Below are 17,867 nucleotides of genomic sequence, written 5' to 3'. Positions count from 1 at the left end.
TCTTTGGTCACAGGAGAGGGCGTGCCCATCCACCATTTTGTTCGTTTTAGAAGGGGAGGGGAAAAAACCCCGAAGGAGGTAGCCGGAGTTTCCCATTGTAGGGCCAAGCAACGCCGTGGTCGCCATGTTTGATTCGGGCAGTGCCTTTCCCTTTAATGTCCTCCTACAACTGTGGGCTGATAAATACACCCAAAAAGCGCCCACAGAACCCCAAACCGATGCACAACGCTGTGATTTTTTTTTAAAGAGTTGAAATTAAAAACGAGACGTTAAAAAGAAGGAGAAAACACGAGAGCCTTCCCCCGCCCCCTTCACCCGGAACAAAACCTTGGCGGACCGAGCCTTCGAATGGCATTCTGGGAAATGTGGTTTTTGTCGCGGTTGTTGTTAAAGCCAGAACGAACGTGAGGGGCGCGATCCCGTTGAGCTTTTCGACACACGGAAATGCCGGCTTACCGGGTGTCGAATGCATAGGCGGCTTTTGAGTAAAGGTCGCTGATTTCCAGCCCCTGGGAAAGAAGTCCCCACCCGCTTCCCCCTTAGCCAAGGGATTCCGCCCCACCGCCCTTCGCTCCGTTTCCCTCGGCGCCTCACGAGGCTTCCTGTCGGCCTCGAAAGAGGCAAGTTGACCGGAGCTCCCCGGCACCTGAGGAGGCCTTTGCGGGTGGCCTGTCAGTAGCGAAGGGGACGAGGAGGAGGAGGAGACGCCACCATCATGGTAGGAGGCCTTTGGGGGGGGTCTTTATTTGGATTGGGGGGGACTAATATTGGATGTTGGTGGTGGGAAATGCGGAGTCATCCTGGCTGTAAGGAATTGCAAAAGTACACACACACACACACACCATCATTTATTATTTGTATACCGCCTTTGCACAGCCTTTACAGCAGAACAAGATTTACGTCATTACGAAAGTCATAAACAATAAATAAACCACATCAAAAAAATACACAACAAAATGGGAAGCAGTTTCCACACAAATCAAAATCTAAAGCTAAGTATACAGCATTCATATCACACTTTAAAATGGCATAGGTAAAAAATAATAGCAATTTGAACAAAATCAAAACGAAACTGAGCCCTCACACACATACACACCCCATTGTAGTTCTGTGGTACCTCGAAGATAAGTTATTAGGATGGGGGGGCAATGACGACTTGCATTTTTCCACTCAGGTAATAATATACAGCCAAAAAAAACCTTGCAAATCTTTTAGCAGGGGCACTAAGAATAACATCTGTTGTTTGATTGACTTTCTGACATTGCTCAGTTGTTGTTGTTGTTGTTTGTTTATGATTAAAACAAAAATCAAAAGGAAGCCTATCGGTTCACCTGTCTTATCTGCGGATGAAGAATGATGTGTCAATTTCTGTCATTCGCGTCCACGTGAGCCTCTCGTATTTGGTATAGCTAAGCATTTTGCTCTGTCCTCAATATATTGTATTTTATTTTATTGCTACGGCCAGTGGCAAATGTAAATAGGGTTTCTATGCACTTATGCCTTGCAAAGTAAAAGTAAAGCGACAACACGGGTGAAAACCACAATGAGCGAAAGCTGAAGTGCACACCTTGGCAGTATGTTTAAATGGAACAATGCCCAACCCACTTAAAGGTTTAGATTTGCGGCAGCATAGTCCCCATTTTAGTTTTGTGTGCGTACAGCACCGTAACAGCAGTTTGTGCGACGGACAGTAGATTCAAGGAGGCAAGATCAAGAGAAGGCTGGAAAAAACAAAAAGCCCATTAAAAACTAAATAGCAAAAGAGAGTTTTGACTAAAAATTGCCCCCAGCTCAAGTAGGAATCTTAACCAGTCAGTCGCCAGACTGGTTTCCTGGGTTCAGGGTAAATTATATGCAGATTGCAGTCTTACCATGAGAGCAGCTTTTGTGGGCTGTTGTTTATGTATTTATTTACATTTATACAGCTGCCGCTTATCAGAAATTCTGCGAAGTGAAATAATAAAGACAACAACTTTAAAGCATAGTGTACCATTCTTGGCCTGGGAAAGCCCAGATTCAGTCAGCCATGCTCTAAGAACCTCACTGTTGGAGACTACTGCAATGCGTTCTGTGTGGGGCTGCCCTTGAAGATGGTCTGGAGGCTGCCACTGGTACAGGATACCGCTGTCAAGTGGGACAGCGAGATAGAATTGCATGTGGTTGATCCTTAAAGCACTGCGCTGGCTCCTCGTGAGCAACAGAGCTCAATTCAAGGTCTTGGTTCTCGTGTACAAAAGGTTGGAACAACTTGAGGCCCCAGGACTGGGCATATTGCTTTGAGGCCTACTTGTCTCATCAGTGAGCATGTGCTCCCATGCTCTGGGAATTTTCAGATTGGATCATTGTAATCTGCTCTTTGTGGGACTGCCAGCGATGATGGATGTTGTAGTCCAAGAACACCAGCAGACCCAAGGCTGAAGAACACAGAAGTTGACAGTACTAAGCTAAATAGACGAATTGTCTGATTCAGTATGGCAGCATATTATATATAACTTGCCTCTTCTAATGCATTCTCTTGCTTTTCCTCCCCAGTTTTCTTTCAATATGTTCGATCACCCAATCCCCAGAGTGTTCCAGAACCGCTTCTCGACTCAGTACCGCTGTTTCTCAGTGTCCATGCTTGCTGGACCTAATGACAGGTCAGATGTGGAGAAAGGCGGGAAGAGTATGTGCACATTTTTCTTTTTGAATATTCTCTTGAGGGCTAGATGGTTTTGTGTTTTGCAGGGGGTGGTACTTGAAAGAGCATTAAGCAACACATGCTGGCTAAGCTCCCCCAAATGGAGCATAAGAGGAGCCTACTGGATCAGGCCAATGGCCCATCTAGTCCAGCATCCTGTTCTCATAGCGACCAACCACACGCCTGTGGGGTGCCTTCAGGCAGGACCCAAGCACAAGAGCACTCTCCCCTCCTGCGGTTTCCAGCAAATGGGATTCAGGAGCATTATCTGGATTATGGAAGTGTAAGGGCCACATTAGGGATGCGGGTGGCGCTGTGGTCTAAACGGGGTGAGTTCCCGTTGCTCGGTTCCAGCTCCTGCCCACCTAGCAGTTCGAAAGCACATCAAAAGTGCAAGTAGATAAATAGGTACCGCTCCAGTGGGAAGGAGTGGGGAGCCTCAGATGTTGATGAACTGCAATTACCAACAACTCCAGCAAGCCTCACCAAAGATGAGGGGAGATTTAGTTCATCAACATTTGGAGGGCCACAGGTTTCCCACACCTGATCTAGAGGGTCACATTTGGGCCACAGGCCTGGGGTTCCCCATCCCTGTGGTAGCCTCGTGTTGAGTCTTCCTCCCCACTGAAATGTGTAGTATATAGGATACTTACTCTCTTGGTTTTCACACCCGCTACTCTGAATCAGGAGAAGGAAATCTAGGTGTTATGACATAGGACATTGGATAAACTTCTCTCTGTGTTAACGTCTGTGGGCTGGAATTCAACGAAGGAATATATTCTCATATTAAAGTACACGCCTTGATTTTCCTGTGCTTGTTTTCCATTGCCATGCCATACCTAATCTTACTGTTAATTTCCTTTTTTCGCAGTAATTATGCCACCCTCTGCTTTGGATCAACTCAGTGAGTATCTTCTATTCAGCCTACCTATGAAGATGTAAAGTATATTCTCTCACTGCAAGTGTTTTCAGTGTTTTCCGACCCACCTTTAATCGAGACAGGGGTTTAGAGACCCTCATCTTAATTGTTTTAATCTTGTATTTGTATGACAGCAATGTCATCATCGCGCCCCACTTTGGTTCAGGACACAATCCAGTTGTGGGTCCTGACCTACCAGTTAAATATTAAGGTTGTAGCTGGTTAAATCCGCCAATAAGCATTTTGGATTGGCAACGTATGTGAAATTGCTGCTACAGTAACGCTACAATTATTTCCTCTTGACAGTCCATCCCATAGGATGTGGAAGGGCACAATGATGATCACCTCTTGTCTCAACTTCTTCTTGCTCCAGAGTCACACAGTGCACAGACAAAACTATTTTTCTGGGTTTTTTGCCACCACATTACACTGCTACTGAATTAATTGCACTGGCTGTCAATAAGGTACTAGCCTTCATTCAAGGGGCTGCTACTGGTGTTCAAAGCCCTATACAGCTAGGGACCAGGATGCCTAAAATGTTTTCTCACCCCCTTATATACCCAACTGTTATAGGAATTCTAAGGTCTCACATATATATAAATCATGTGTTCATAAATCTACAAGGCAAATACATACATAAGTATATAAACCACATCTGAAATAGTACAGGAGAGCAACCCTGAAGCCATTTTGACTCTTCCAGTGACCTCAAATATTCTCCGCAGCGAGTTCAGCGAGGCTTACTCCCAATTAAGCAAGTGTAGGCTCACAGTCCAAGATTCTTTATCCGAGCTTCCAAGAAAATTCTCTTTGATATAATGCAGTACTTCTCCCCCCACCCCCATTTTTTCCTAGGCCGGCTTAATATCACCTATCCTATGTTGTTTAAACTGACAAATAAAAATTCTGACCGGATGACGCACTGTGGTGTGCTTGAGTTTGTGGCCGACGAAGGCATTTGTTACCTTCCACACTGGGTAAGTAGACACCTTGATTCTCTTCTCAACGTAAAACTTCTACAAGGGTTATATGAAATGAGTTGCCCTCTTATTTTTTATTTTTTTAAAAATCATTTCACAGGCTCTTGCTGTTGTCTCATACAAACTGCGGATAGAATGTACAGTGGTGCCCCGCAAGACGAACGCCTCGCAAGACGAAAAACCCGCTAGACGAAAGGGTTTTCCGTTTTGGAGGCGCTTCGTAAAACGAATTCCCCTATGGGGTTGCTTCGCAAGACGAAAAAAATCTTGCATCCCCCCGCGGGTTTTTTTCGCTTTTTTCGCCCTTTTCTTAAGCCGCTAAGCCGCTTATCAGCTGTTCCGCTGATAAGCCGCTTAACAGCTGATCGCTGGAAGCCGCTTGACAGCTGTAGCGCTAATCCGCTAAGCTGTCAATGGGCTTGCTTCGCAAGACGAAAAAACCGCTATACGAAGAGCCTCACGGAACGGATTAATTTCGTCTTGCGAGGCACCACTGTACATTCCCATCACGGAGCTACAATTCTCAGAGTACAGTGGTACCTCGGGTTACATACACTTCAGGTTACATACGCTTCAGGTTACACATTCCACTAACTCAGAAATATTACCTGGGGTTAAGAACTTTGCTTCAGGGTGAGAACAGAAATCGTGCCGTGGCGGCGCAGGAGCAGCAGGAGGCCCCATTAGCTAAAGTGGTGCTTCAGGTTAAGAACAGTTTCAGGTTAAGAACGGACCTCGGAACAAATTAAGTACGTAACCCGAGGCACCACTGTAGTTGGTTGGGAATTACAGCTCTGTGAGAGGAAATAAGGGTTTCCTGACAACTCTCAGCACCTTAACGAACTACAGGCCACAGGATTCTTTGCGGGAAGCTCTGAGTGTCTCCCAAGACATTATTTGAACACCTGTCTTTGTTTCCTTTTGACAGATGATGCAGAACCTGCTCTTGGAGGAAGGGGGCCTGGTGCAGGTAGAGAGCGTCAACTTGCAGGTGGCGACGTACTCCAAATTTCAGCCGCAGAGCCCTGATTTCCTTGATATCACCAATCCTAAAGCAGTGTATCCTTTTTGTTAAACCTCAGGGGAAGCCGCAGAGGGTGGTTTGAGCTGTGGCCCCAGGGAAGGAAGATGAATTTCCTTTTTCCAACAAGGGAGTAAGGAACCTCAGGACCAAATGTGGTTCTCCAGGGCTGTCCATCTGGACCTTGGAGCTCTTATTGGTGTTTGGCAACTTTGACCTGTTGCAGGACCTTAGCCAGACCTTAGCAGAGCATACGCAGAATTCTTGAAAGCAATCAGCTGCAGGCAGGATGGATGAAGCAGGAACCAGTGACTTGTTACTTATAGGTGTGTTTATTATGTACAGCAGACTTCAAGTTACTATGTACAAGAACAGAACAGATACACAGATCTCAACTAACTCTCACTCCAAACAACTCTTAGACATTCCAGTCATTTAGGCCATAAATCATTATGCCTGTGTGAGACTTTAGCCAATGGTAAAGCTGTTTCCAGGCTTCTTATCTCTAGGCAGATAACTCCTCTTTGCTCAGTCGTCCTTGGCTGTTGGCCAACTCTTAATTGCTTTGTGTGAGGCTGCACAGAATTGCACATAGTCAAAAAACCCAACAGCTCTGCCCAGCATGCACTTCCTCCCCAGGCCACACCCCTTCCTGTCTCTTCTTTGGCCTGGCTGACCCTGAGGGTCACGTACTCCAACCCCATGCAATGCAGGAATATGCAGGTGACCCATGTGGGGTGTTGAACCCAGGCCCTTGGCATTATCGGCACCATGTGCTAACCAGTTCAGCTGGCAGAGCCTCTGAGTGTACAGAGTTGCATTGTCTTCCCTCTGGCCTTGCCTGCCATTGGCCTGCAGCCCCAGAAGGTTACTTAGGAGGGAAGGTGGCCCCTGGGCTCCAAAAACAGGTGCTATCTGAAAATGAACAAGGGCCAGTTCAGAGACAGCTTTCTCTGATGTAGCCTCACTGACTTCAGTTTGCAGTGGACGCCAGTGACACCGATCTGTGTGTCTTCTTTCCAAAAGCTGGTAACATGCCATGAGCTGGAGAATGAGGAGGGGAGAGTTTACCTTATGAGAATAAGATGTAGGAGAAAGTTGACAGACCATGTTATTCTAAAGCAGATTTTCTGCACCATGGAGGTTGGGGGTCTATTTATTTTCAAGTATTTTTACCACGCTCTGCAGTCAGAAAGGCTCCCAGGGTGGCTAACATAAGATCAATAAAGAGTAAGTTCCCCCTGCCAATAGGCATAGCACAAAAGGAAAACGAGTAAGGAGGGAAGATGGGGAAAAACCCCACACCAAGCAAACACAGGCACTGGTTCATATAATGGCCAGCTAGAACAGAAAGCTGTTCAGGGAGAAGAGGAGCCTGAAAGAGCCAGACCCAGTGAAGTGTTCCTGCTTCACCTCTCTTCCTCTGCTCTAGCCCAGTGGAATGGCAGCCTGCCAGGTGACAATTGAAGGAGAGAGGCAGCCACAAGGAGATGGGGAGGGTTAAAAGCAGCTGGTGATGTAGCTGCAGTTGTGAAATGTAACCTTTTATGCTACCAGCATGGCTTGTATTTCAATTTAACATCCTGTAAAGATTGGAAAACGCTCTGAGAAATTTTGCTTGCCTGACCACCGGAGATGTTATAGCCATCAACTACAATGAAAAGGTAATACATTGCCATTTAAAGCAGAATAAGCTATACCTCTGGGACTTGGGTGGCGCTGTGGGTTAAACCACAGAGCCTAGGACTTGCCGATCAGAAGGTCAGCGGTTCGAATCCCTGCGACAGGGTGAGCTCCCGTTGCTCGGTCCCTGCTCCTGCCAACCTAGCAGTTCGAAAGCATGAAGTGCACGTAGATAAATAGGTACCGCTCTGGCGGGAAGGTAAACGGCATTTCCGTGCGCTGCTCTGGTTCGCCAGAAGCGGCTTAGTCATGCTGGCCACATGACCCGGAAGCTGTATGCCAACTCCCTCGGCCAATAAAGCGAGATGAGCGCCGCAACCCCAGAGTCGGCCACGACTGGCCCTAATGGTCAGGGGTCCCTTTACCTAAGCTATACCTGAGGAGCCCTGGAGGGAATGATTAGGCATCATAATCCAGAAACTTGTGCATGCATCTATCTGTGCAGTTGATAATGGATCCAGGGCTATCTCCTGGTTTTAAAGTGGATTTTAGGTGACTTCTAGGTATTAGATTGAATTTGAGAGCTGGCATGGGGCAGGGCAGTGTGTGAGTAAAAGAGTTATAAGACTGGTAAGGCAACTTGATAGAGATGATATTGATGATGAGATCGGCTGTCTTTTTTTTAGATCTATGAGCTTCGAGTGATGGAGACGAAACCCGACAAAGCTGTGTCCATCATAGAGTGTGACATGAATGTAAGTGGGAGATGGGCGTCTTCAGTCTCACTGACTGCTTAAAGCAGGGGCTGGGAACCTTTTTTAAGTCAAGGGCCACATTACTCCAGTGGAAAGCTGTCAGGGGCCTGTGTTGCAGTATAGCCCCCCCCTCCCCCAGGTATTTCCCGCGGGTTCACATTCCCATTAAAATATATTTAGTTTTTAGTAACTCCACCCATGTTTCACTTTAATTTTTTTCTAGACTTTTAAAAACAGCAACCAAGTTTGTAAGCCCATTATCTCTCCTGGCTGTCCGAAAGTGAAAAAGCATCCGGTGTTTCCGGCAGAATGATTCAAAAACCGTCAATGCGCACATTGGACTCCAAGTCCTGCCTTGCAGCTTTTAAAGGCCTCAAAATTCAAAATGCAATTGCAGAAGCAAAATTCAGGATGCAAATGCAGAATGCACGGGCTGCTTTTTCCCAAGTACCACAAACCCACCAAATCCCCTCCTCTGTTTTGATCTTCTTGCAGAGAAAGGAGCTACAATTTTGCACAACATCAAAACCCTTCTCCCTTCCCATTGTACAACTGATGGTCTTAAGGGGGGACCCAGAGGATCCCGTGAAATCTGGCTGCAGGAATAATTGCTTTAATTCTACTTCTGGGGAAGGACTAAATCACTTAGTCCTTAGGAAGCCATTTCTTAGGAATGTTGTTCTTGTTTCTTACCCTGATTGTGAATTTGATATTGACTCTATACCCAGCCAGATGGGTGGTGTATAAATAATAATAAATTATTATTATTATTATTATTATTATTATTATTATTATTATTATTATTTATTACTATACAGGTGGATTTTGATGCACCCTTGGGTTACAAAGAACCAGAAAGACAGACACACCACGAGGAGTCCACAGTAAGTGGCCTTGTATATTCTTCTCTCTTTTTACTTGCTTTTTCCTCCCCCCCCCAAAAAAAAACCCCACTCAGAAGAAGCGGTGAATGCGACAAATAAATTGATAAAGCTGGTTGTCAAGTTGATTTACTCCTTGCTTTTCATTTTCTTGATTGTGTTGGTCGACAGAGCGGTCCTTTTGTTGGAAGATTCGGGATTTCTTGACAAAGTGCATGATTAAACTGTGGAACTCACTCCTACAAGAGACAGTGGCTGGCACCAATTTGGATAGTTTTTAGAAAAGGATTAGACCAGTTCACTGTTGGTGGATATATTCCACCTCCACTGTTTCTGAGCACCAGAATTGAGCGGAAGGAATGCTGCGGAGCCATTGTAAAACAAGTCAACTTGTTTCCCCGCTTGTTTTCCAGGATGTGGAGGCAGACCATAGCGGCTACGTGGGTGACCTGGGATTCCGTGTAAGTCTCTTTGATTAATTAAACCATATTTATTAGCTGCTTTTTAAAAAATAACAAGAACAACGGTTTTATTTATACCCCGCCCATCTGACTGGGTTTCCCCAACTACTCTGGGCGGCTTCGAGCACGTACAAAAACATTTAAAAAAGAACTCAAAGCTACTCACAAACACAAAGATTAAAAATAGGGATATCAAACATCCCTCAAAGGGGGACTTGACACCCTCTGCATCGCCCCATATGAAGGAAGCTGCTTAGATATTCCAGTGAACCCACTGAAATGTTTCTCTTATGATAAGACTTGCAGCATGTTGAGAATCCAAATTCAGAATATACTATACTTTTCCGTGTATAAGACGCCCCCATGTATAAGACGCCCCCTATTTGGGGGGACTAAAAATTAAGAAAATGGGGGGAGATTGCACAGAGTTGTTGTGATGGTTTGTGTATTCTCTTCGCAATAAGCATCCTCTGCTCACTCAGAGAGGTATTTACAGTTCTTTATTTACAACTTATGCATCCGAATCGTCCAGTTCAGATTCGGGGAGTGGTCTTCTCCTGCTTCTCCTCCAACAGAAGAGGTGGGGTAGCTTCATGGGACGTCTCTGATCCCTGTGCTTTAACCCTTTCCTTTCCTGTGCCAAAGGCATAGGCTCTCTGACTGTCCCTGAGCTCCCTATGCGGTGCTGGGGCTCTGCTTCAGCATCGGAGAGCCTTGCCACCTCATGGCACTCCTCCTCTTCCCCTTCCGTCATGTCCTGACCGTTTCCTTCTGACTGTTCCTGCTCTGGCTCTTCTCCTCCCCCCGACTCAAAAGGCGTTCCTTGGCAGTCCCGTGACAGTTGTTCAGCTTTGGCGGGGGGGGGGGGGGGTTGCCGAAAATCACTCACTCGCCTGGGCAACACTAACACTCGTGCCTCCTAATATCTGTCCCCTTGCCAGCAGAAGCAGCCTATTGCCCGCCCAGTTGCCAAGGCAACACCCAATCAACACCACCCCAATCCCACATCACCCCTAAGTTTTCTACACCGAAAAGTACGGTAGATATAATTCCTTTCCAAACTGTAGAACAGTTGCAGTCTAATAGGCAGCCTTTCAAAGACAATCCTTAGTAGAGTTGTTGTTGTTTTCCTGCTTAGTTTCCTTGGGTGATTGCCTCTGGGGATTTCTTGGATAAACTAGATCAGAACTGTTCAGGTGGATATAGGCGTCATCCTACGCGGGCCATGATTTGAGATGCTCCATTTTACAAGGATGATGATTTCATGTTGATGACTGTACTTTTCTTATCCCTCAGGCCTTTTCAGGATCTGGGAACAGGCTGGACGGGAAAAAGAAAGGCGTCGAGCCAAATCCTTCTCCAATTAAACCAGAAGACATTAGAAGGTTGGTTTGCCTTGACGCAATTCTGTGTGTCCTCCAAGTAAAATGACTTGGGCCGTTTCCATCTCTGTCTGCAGCATTCCCATGGCTTCAGTATTTGTGCAAGTAGGATATTCTCGCTTGGAGTGTCGTAACATGGCTTGGAAAGGAAGAAAAGAAACAGCAGCTATATCGGAAGCGGGAAATCTCAGGTCCAGGAGGCAAATGTGGCCCCCAAGCCTCTCTATCCGGCCCTTAGAACTCTTCCCCAGGCCACACCCCATTATGGGTCCCTGCTTCACCTCCTGAGCATTTTTGCCTGGTTAGAAGTGTGCATTCATTCCTTTTGCTTGTCTGTATGGAGGACAGAGAAGAGTGTGTAGAAGCAGGTCTTTAGTGGTTAGCCTAAGAATGAGCATCCTGTTTGAACCCAGGTCCTCTCTGGTCACTGTCCAGTAGACTAAAGAAGCCCCACGTCACAACACTTCTCACTGTGGATAATATGGTGACTTTACCTTTCCCAAACCTGGTGCCCTCCAGATATTGTGGACTAAAACTTTCATTTATCCCTCACCCTCGGCTGTGCTGGTTTGGGAGTGATGAGATGCGCAGTCCAAAACATCTGCAAGGCACCAAACAGGGGAAGGCTGGCTCATTTGTTTACAGCGGCAAGTCTCGCACAAGCTAGGATAATGCGTTTCGACAACTCCAGCTGAGATCAACCTACGACTTAAAAAAGCCTTGTGAAGCCACATGTTTAAAATTGCTCATCCACCAGGAACCAGTGAGGGGGATAATTACTCTTTCAGCAGAAGCCAAGCAAAAGGAGACAGCTGGATCTTGCTTCCGAAACGCACTATCTATATATCTCTGTCTATGTATATACAGTCAAACCCTGGCTCTCAAATGGCTCCATTTTCGAACAATTCAGCTCCCGAGCACTGAAAATCTGGAAGTAAATGCTCCAGTTTTCAAATGTTTTTCAGAAGCTGAACATCCATTGCGGCTTCCACTGAGTGTAGGAAGCTCTTGCAACCAATTGGAAGCTGTGATTCAGTTGTCAAACATTTCAGAAGCTGAATGGCATGGCCATGCCTACCTTTAGGAGACCCCATCCTGTTCCCGGCCTCCAGCATTTCCATTCTCCTTCACCCGCCCAACCATTAGTCAACATTCTGAGTATGCTTAGTCTTCATTGAATTGTTTTTGGGTCCTCTCAAAAAATATTTAACCCAAATAAAAAAAAAAACATGCCAAGTTTTTCCATCTTTCTAAGCAGGAGCAAACCCTTAACTTCATGCTTTTTTCTCAGTTTGATTTGGATGTTAATCTTTTTTCTGTGATTTGTGAGCTGGCTCCATAAGGCAGAACAGAAACGAATATATGAAGCACATGTACCTCATTTGTCTCTTCTGCAGAGGAATTCCCAACTATGACTTCAAAATTGGCAAGATCACATTCATCAGAAATTCTCGGCCGCTGGTCAAGAAAGTAGAAGAAGTGAGTAAAACTGTAGCTTTTTCACTTGAGGTTGTCCCCAGTGAAGGGACCCGGGTGGCGCTGTAGGTTAAACCACTGTGCTGTTTGGGCTTGCTGATCGAAAGGTCGGTGGTTCGAATTCCCGCAACAGGGTGAGCTCCCGTTGTTCGGTCCCAGCTCCTGCCAACCTAGAAGTTCGAAAGCACACAGTGCGAGTAGATAAATAGGTACCACTGCAGCGGGAAGGTAAATGGCATTTCTGTGCATTGCTCTGGTTTCGCCAGAAGCGGCTTAGTCATGCTGGCCACATGACCCAGAAAAACTGTCTACAGAAGCGGACAAACGCTGGCTCCCTTGGTCTGTAAAGCGAGATGAGCGCCGCAACCCCAGAGTCGTTCACGACTGGACTTAATTGTCAGGGGTTCCTTTACCTTTACCCTTTCTGTCCCCGGTGAAGTCATCCCATTTGCAGAAGGCCTTCCACCTTTGTAGTGGAATGTTTTCTCTTCCGTCCTGCTCTGCCCCACTCAGCCCTGTTCATGCAGTGCTGGTTAAGACCAGCACCTAAAAACAACAACCACCCAAAGAATCTGACAAGAGAGCTCAGGAAGAGATATTGGTCAGTCATAATAAATCTGTTATTTGCACTGCACCCAAGACAGACCCTAAAACTCGTTTACCTTGTGTGTTTTGGCATTTCTAAGCATTTTCAATAAATAAGTGAATAAGCAGAAGCCAGCCCAGCTCAAATCACAGGTTCAGTGCAAAGCTGGAACTACTCATGGTGCCTGAACAGATCGCTGCCTGAAAAGCCCAGGTCTTCACTTCTTGCAAGTGTAATAATGAATAATAATGTGAGTTTATAAAGTAATATTTCCCATTATCCACCCCTCTGTTTTCAGGATGACTCTGGAAGCCGCTTCATTGCCTTTTCTGGAGAAGGCCAGTCACTCCGAAAGAAAGGAAGAAAACCGTAACTCCCGGAACCAGGAGTTGGTCGGGAAGAATAAAATAACACTGCAGCGTTTCTGACTTATTTTAGCTTCTCTTTTGTAAAAGGACGTTGTATTGGGGGGGGCACTCTTGTTCATAAGCAACATAAGGACATTCTAATCTGGTTCTGCACTTTCAAGTGAAGTGTGGTTCAGTGGGTTTTGCTTAGTAGAAGATTGTAAGTTGCGTGTTGATGAAGATAACTCTGGTAACACTGAGCAGCAGAGACACGAAAAGAATGTGGATTTCTGAAGGCTGTTTTTGATTTATGGCAGCAAAGGGTTCTTGAATAAGTTGCTTTCTTGTATGTTAACTTCCCACACTTGGAAAATAGGCATGGTTTCTTTACAGTTTAGGGCAGGGCTGTGGAAGCCTTGTGGGCAACCTTCCAGGGCCCGCATGCCAGTGTTCTGGCAGGGCCAGAAGCAAAAGCAACATGTATGAATGACTGTTTTTTGTACTCTTACCTTTGAATGCCTTTGTATGCCAGAACATCCAGCCATTTGATACCTGACCTGTACTGTGAAGTGATACAGCTCAGGTGCAGGTTTCTTAGCTAGAACTAGATGGAATAAAATTAGTGGTTTACATGCATGTGGAATGGATGGTAAAGATACGGTTTCTTAATAGTCGTCCTGGTTAAATAAGAAAAGCCCTGCTTAAACCAAAGGCCTATCTAGTCTGGCCTCCTGCCCTCACAGTGGCCAGCCAGATGTGCATGGGAAGTTTGTAAGCAGGACCTGAACGCAACGACACTCTCCCCTCCTGTGACTTCCAACAACTGATAATTCAGAAGACAGTGGAGCTAGAACCATAACCACCAGGGTTGGTAGCCATTGATCGTCTCATCCTCCACGAATGTTTCAGCATAAATAGGCAAAGCAAAGTTTCTACCTTCTGATGGCTGAAGAAATTGCCACACTGTACTGTTGTGCTTTCACATTGTGTAGTTAAATTGGGTCAGCAACCTTTTTCAGCCATCCCACCGTCCCTCAGACCATGTGGTGGGCCGGTCTATATTTTGAAAAAAAATAAAATGAATGAATTCCTATGCCCCACAAATAACCTAGAGATGCATTTTAAATGTTGTTAGCCACTCTGAGCCCGGCTTCGGCTGGGGAGGGCGGGATATAAATAAAATTTTATTTATTATTACTATTAAATAAAAGGATATATTCTACTCATGTAAAAACACGCTGATTCCTGGACCATCCGCGGGCCGGATTGAGAAGGCGATTGGGCCACATCTGGTCCCCAGGCCTTAAAATTACCTCTGAGTTAAATTAAGTGCTTAGGCAATTACACCATTATGCCTAAGTTGCCATGTGGGGCCTTAGTGACACACTGTAAATTTGGTAGTACAGTGGGAAACCAGTGAATCCAAAAAAAGGACTCATTTAGGCTGCAATCCTGTCCTCAGCCACCTGAAAGTTCCATTCAACTCAATATTTACTTCTTGGTAGACTGTTAGGATAATATTTCACTGCATTTTTCTAGGCAACGACCAAAAGAAGCCACTCTAACCAACTGAGCTCTCCAGACTGAGTTGATATTGCTTAATAATTACTAAATAAGGAACAGGAGTCAAGCCTTTTTTTAAAATAAAAAAGTCGTTTTGTTCTTCTCTCTTTTGCACAGGCGACAATTATTTCAAAAGCACGGGGTGGGTAGGGAAAGTGTCCCCCCCCCTTTGCCAAATTACCCCCAATCAGCCTTTCCTCGCCACTCTTAACCCCCTTCAATGGCGGAGCCTCAGCCAAACTGCCGCAAACGGGAGCCGGAAGTTGTCTCTAAGCGAACCGCTGGAGCTTTTACCTCTTTGTCTTCGACTGCGTCTGAGCTCGCGGACGGTGGCGCGGCCGGGTCAATCCGTCACAAAGCCCCGCCTCTTTACGGAGAGGGAGGGACGGAGCAGGGAGCAGCATGGCTGACAGCGATACCTGGAGGGTAAGCGGGGGGGGGGGGGGATAATGTGGGGCTCAGAATAGGAAAGCTGCTTTAAAAAGCCTTCAAGAGAGGCAGTTTTATAAAGGCCCCTCAAAAGGCTGGTCTGTTGTGGCAGAAGGTGTGCAGGCTGCAGAATTCCTTGTGCCTAATGCAGGTATATGAGTCGAATAGGTCCCTTATAGCGCCATCCAGGTGTTCTGGGACTACAACTCCCATCATCCCTTGCTAGCTGGGGGGATGGGAGTTGTAGTTCAACAACAACAACAACTGGGACTGAAAAGAGCTGGGTTAAAGCAGTGTTTTCCCAGCTGCTTTTGGACTACAATTCCCATTATTATTATTATTATTATTAATAATAATAATAATAATACTAATAATACCCATCTGGCTGGATTTCCCCAGCCACTCTGGACGGCTTACAACATACAGTGGTACCTCAGGTTACAGACGCTTCAGGTTACAGACTCCGCTAACCCAGAAATAGTACCTCAGGTTAAGAACTTTGCTTCAGGATGAGAACAGAAATCACATGGCGGCAGCACAAGGCCCCATTAGCTAAAGTGGTACCTCAGGTTAACAGTTTCAGGTTAAGAATGGACCTCCAGAACAAATTAAGCTCTTAACCCGAGTTACCACTGTATTTGAAAACATAATAAAAACAGCAATCCTTAAAAAATTCCCTAAACAGGGCTGCCTTCAGACGTCATCTAAAAGTCAGATCGTTGTTTATTTCCTTGACATCTGAAGGGAGGGCGTTCCACAGGGCGGGCGCCACTTCCGAGAAGGCCCTCTGCCTGGTTCCCTGTAGCCAAATTTCTCGCAGTGAGGGAACTGCCAGAAGACCCTCGGCGCTGAACCTCAGTGTCCGGGCTGAACAATGGGGGTGGAGACGCTCCTTTAGGTATACTGGGCCAAGGCCGTTCAGGGCTTTAAAGGTCAGCACCAACACTTTGAATTGTGCTCAGAAATGTATTGGGAGTCAATGAAGATCCTTTAGGACCGGGGTTATATGGTCTCGGTGGCCACTCCCAGTCACCAGTCTAGCTGCCCCATTCTGGATTAGTTGTTGTTTCTGAGTCACCTTCAAAGTAGCCCCACATAGAGCACATTGCAGTAGTCCAAGCGGGAGGTAACCAGAGTATGCATCACTCTGGTGAAACAGTCTGTGGGCAGGTAGGGTCTCAGCCTGCATACCAGCTGGTGTGGGTAAACAGCTGCTGTGGACACAGAATTGACCTGCGCCTCCATGAACAACTGTGAGTCAAAAATGACTCCCTGGCTGCACACCTGGTCCTTCAGGGGCACAGTTCAGGGCTAGGGTTCCGCCCCTTGTCCCCAAGAACAGTATTTCTGTCTTGTCAGGAATCAGCCTTGGTCTGTTAGCTGCCATCCAGCCACCAATCGCCTCCAGACACTCACACAGGACCTTCACTGCCTCCACTGGTTCTGATCTGAAGGAGAGGTAGAGCTGGGTATCATCCGCATACTGATGAACACCCAGCCCAAACCCCCTGGTTATCTCTCCCAGCAGCTTCATGTAGATGTTAAAAAGCATGGGGGAGAGTACAGAACCCTGAGGCACTTAGAGCCCAGGGGTCTAAGCACTCACCCCCCCCAACACCACTTTCTGGACACAGCCCAGGAGGAAGGAGCGGGACCACTGTATAACAGTGCCCCCAGCTCCCAACTCCTTCAGACTATCCATAAGGATGTCATGATCAATGGTGTCAAAAGCCGCTTAGAGAATCCAGCAGGACCAGGGAACAGCTTTCACCTCAGTCTCTGGCCTGCCAGAGATCATCGACCATCGTGACCAAGGCAGTTTCAGTCCCATGATGAGGCCTGAATCCCAATTGGAAGGGATCCAAGTGGTCCGTATCCTCCAGGCGTGTCTGGAGTTGTTCAACGACCATGTGCTCAATCACCTGGTCCAAGAATGGAAGATTTGAGACTGGGTGTTAGTTGGCCATGATGGCCAGGTCCAAAGATGTTTTTTTTAAGAAGCGGTTTAATAAGTTCTTTCAGCGGGTCTGGGAAGGCACCTGGAACAGAAGAGCACTTTGCACTGCAACATTTTGTTGCAGTTTCTATGATCCTCTTTGTCCTGTAGATGAGTGTTGATTCCTTGCTTACACATTCTGTGTGTGTGTTTGGCAGCCCCCACGAGCCTGCAATGACTACTGGTCTGAATGGAAACATTGCAAGAGCATCCCAAATTTGTTCCATTACTACTATACCTATGGAGAGGCGCCTTCCTGTAAACAGTGGAAGAGAGATTATGAGAACTGCAAAGCATGGGAGAAGACAAAAAGTTCACAGGCTAAGGTATGCCAAGGGACAAAGTGCGGGTTTGTAGCAATGAAAAAATCCATTCATAGGAAGCTGCCTTTTACTGTGTCACCCATCAATGTACAGTGGTACCTCAGGTTACATACGCTTCAGGTTACATACGCTTCAGGTTACATACTCTGCTAACCCAGAAATAGTGCTTCAGGTTAAGAACTTTGCTTCAGGTTGAGAACAGAAATCGTGCTCTGGCGGCGCGGCAGCAGCAGGAGGCCCCATTAGCTAAAGTGGTGCTTCAGGTTAAGAACAGTTTCAGGTTAAGTACGGACCTCCGGAACGAATTAAGTACTTAACCCGAGGTACCACTGTATCTAGCTCAGACTAGTCTTCCGTAGGGTGGGCAGATTTCAGATGTGTCAGATCCATGTTGCTTTTTTATACTGTAACCTCAGGATTGACCAACTAGAGCCAGGTGCAAATA

At 46.3% G+C, this 17,867-nt stretch overlaps 1 protein-coding gene across 1 annotated transcript; it reads left to right on the top strand.

The window, feature by feature from the left end:
* Positions 1-365: 365 nt before the first annotated feature.
* On the top strand, positions 366-13,187 carry UFD1 (ubiquitin recognition factor in ER associated degradation 1). Its single transcript, XM_081893476.1, has 12 exons — positions 366-718; positions 2,533-2,665; positions 3,552-3,584; positions 4,455-4,576; positions 5,508-5,638; positions 7,192-7,264; positions 7,910-7,978; positions 8,797-8,862; positions 9,273-9,320; positions 10,617-10,705; positions 12,100-12,181; positions 13,063-13,187. The coding sequence occupies exons 1-12, from the start codon at positions 716-718 to the stop codon at positions 13,135-13,137; spliced, it is 924 nt and encodes a 307-aa protein (XP_081749602.1). The 5' UTR covers positions 366-715; the 3' UTR covers positions 13,138-13,187.
* Positions 13,188-17,867: the final 4,680 nt, after the last annotated feature.

The sequence above is a fragment of the Podarcis melisellensis genome, assembly GCF_964234715.1.
Source record: "Podarcis melisellensis genome assembly, chromosome: 16".
NCBI classification, from domain to species: Eukaryota; Metazoa; Chordata; class Lepidosauria; order Squamata; family Lacertidae; genus Podarcis; species Podarcis melisellensis.
The sequence above is the reverse complement of the archived record's forward strand: the minus strand, read 5'-3'. Positions and strand labels throughout refer to the sequence as shown.

Bases quoted from the DNA above. Each gene is read 5' to 3' on its own strand.
- UFD1 (XM_081893476.1), top strand. The intron at 2,666-3,551 runs GTATGTGCACAT...CTTTTTTCGCAG, and splicing joins TGTGGAGAAAGGCGGGAAGA to TAATTATGCCACCCTCTGCT. The intron at 8,863-9,272 runs GTAAGTGGCCTT...CTTGTTTTCCAG, and splicing joins CACACCACGAGGAGTCCACA to GATGTGGAGGCAGACCATAG.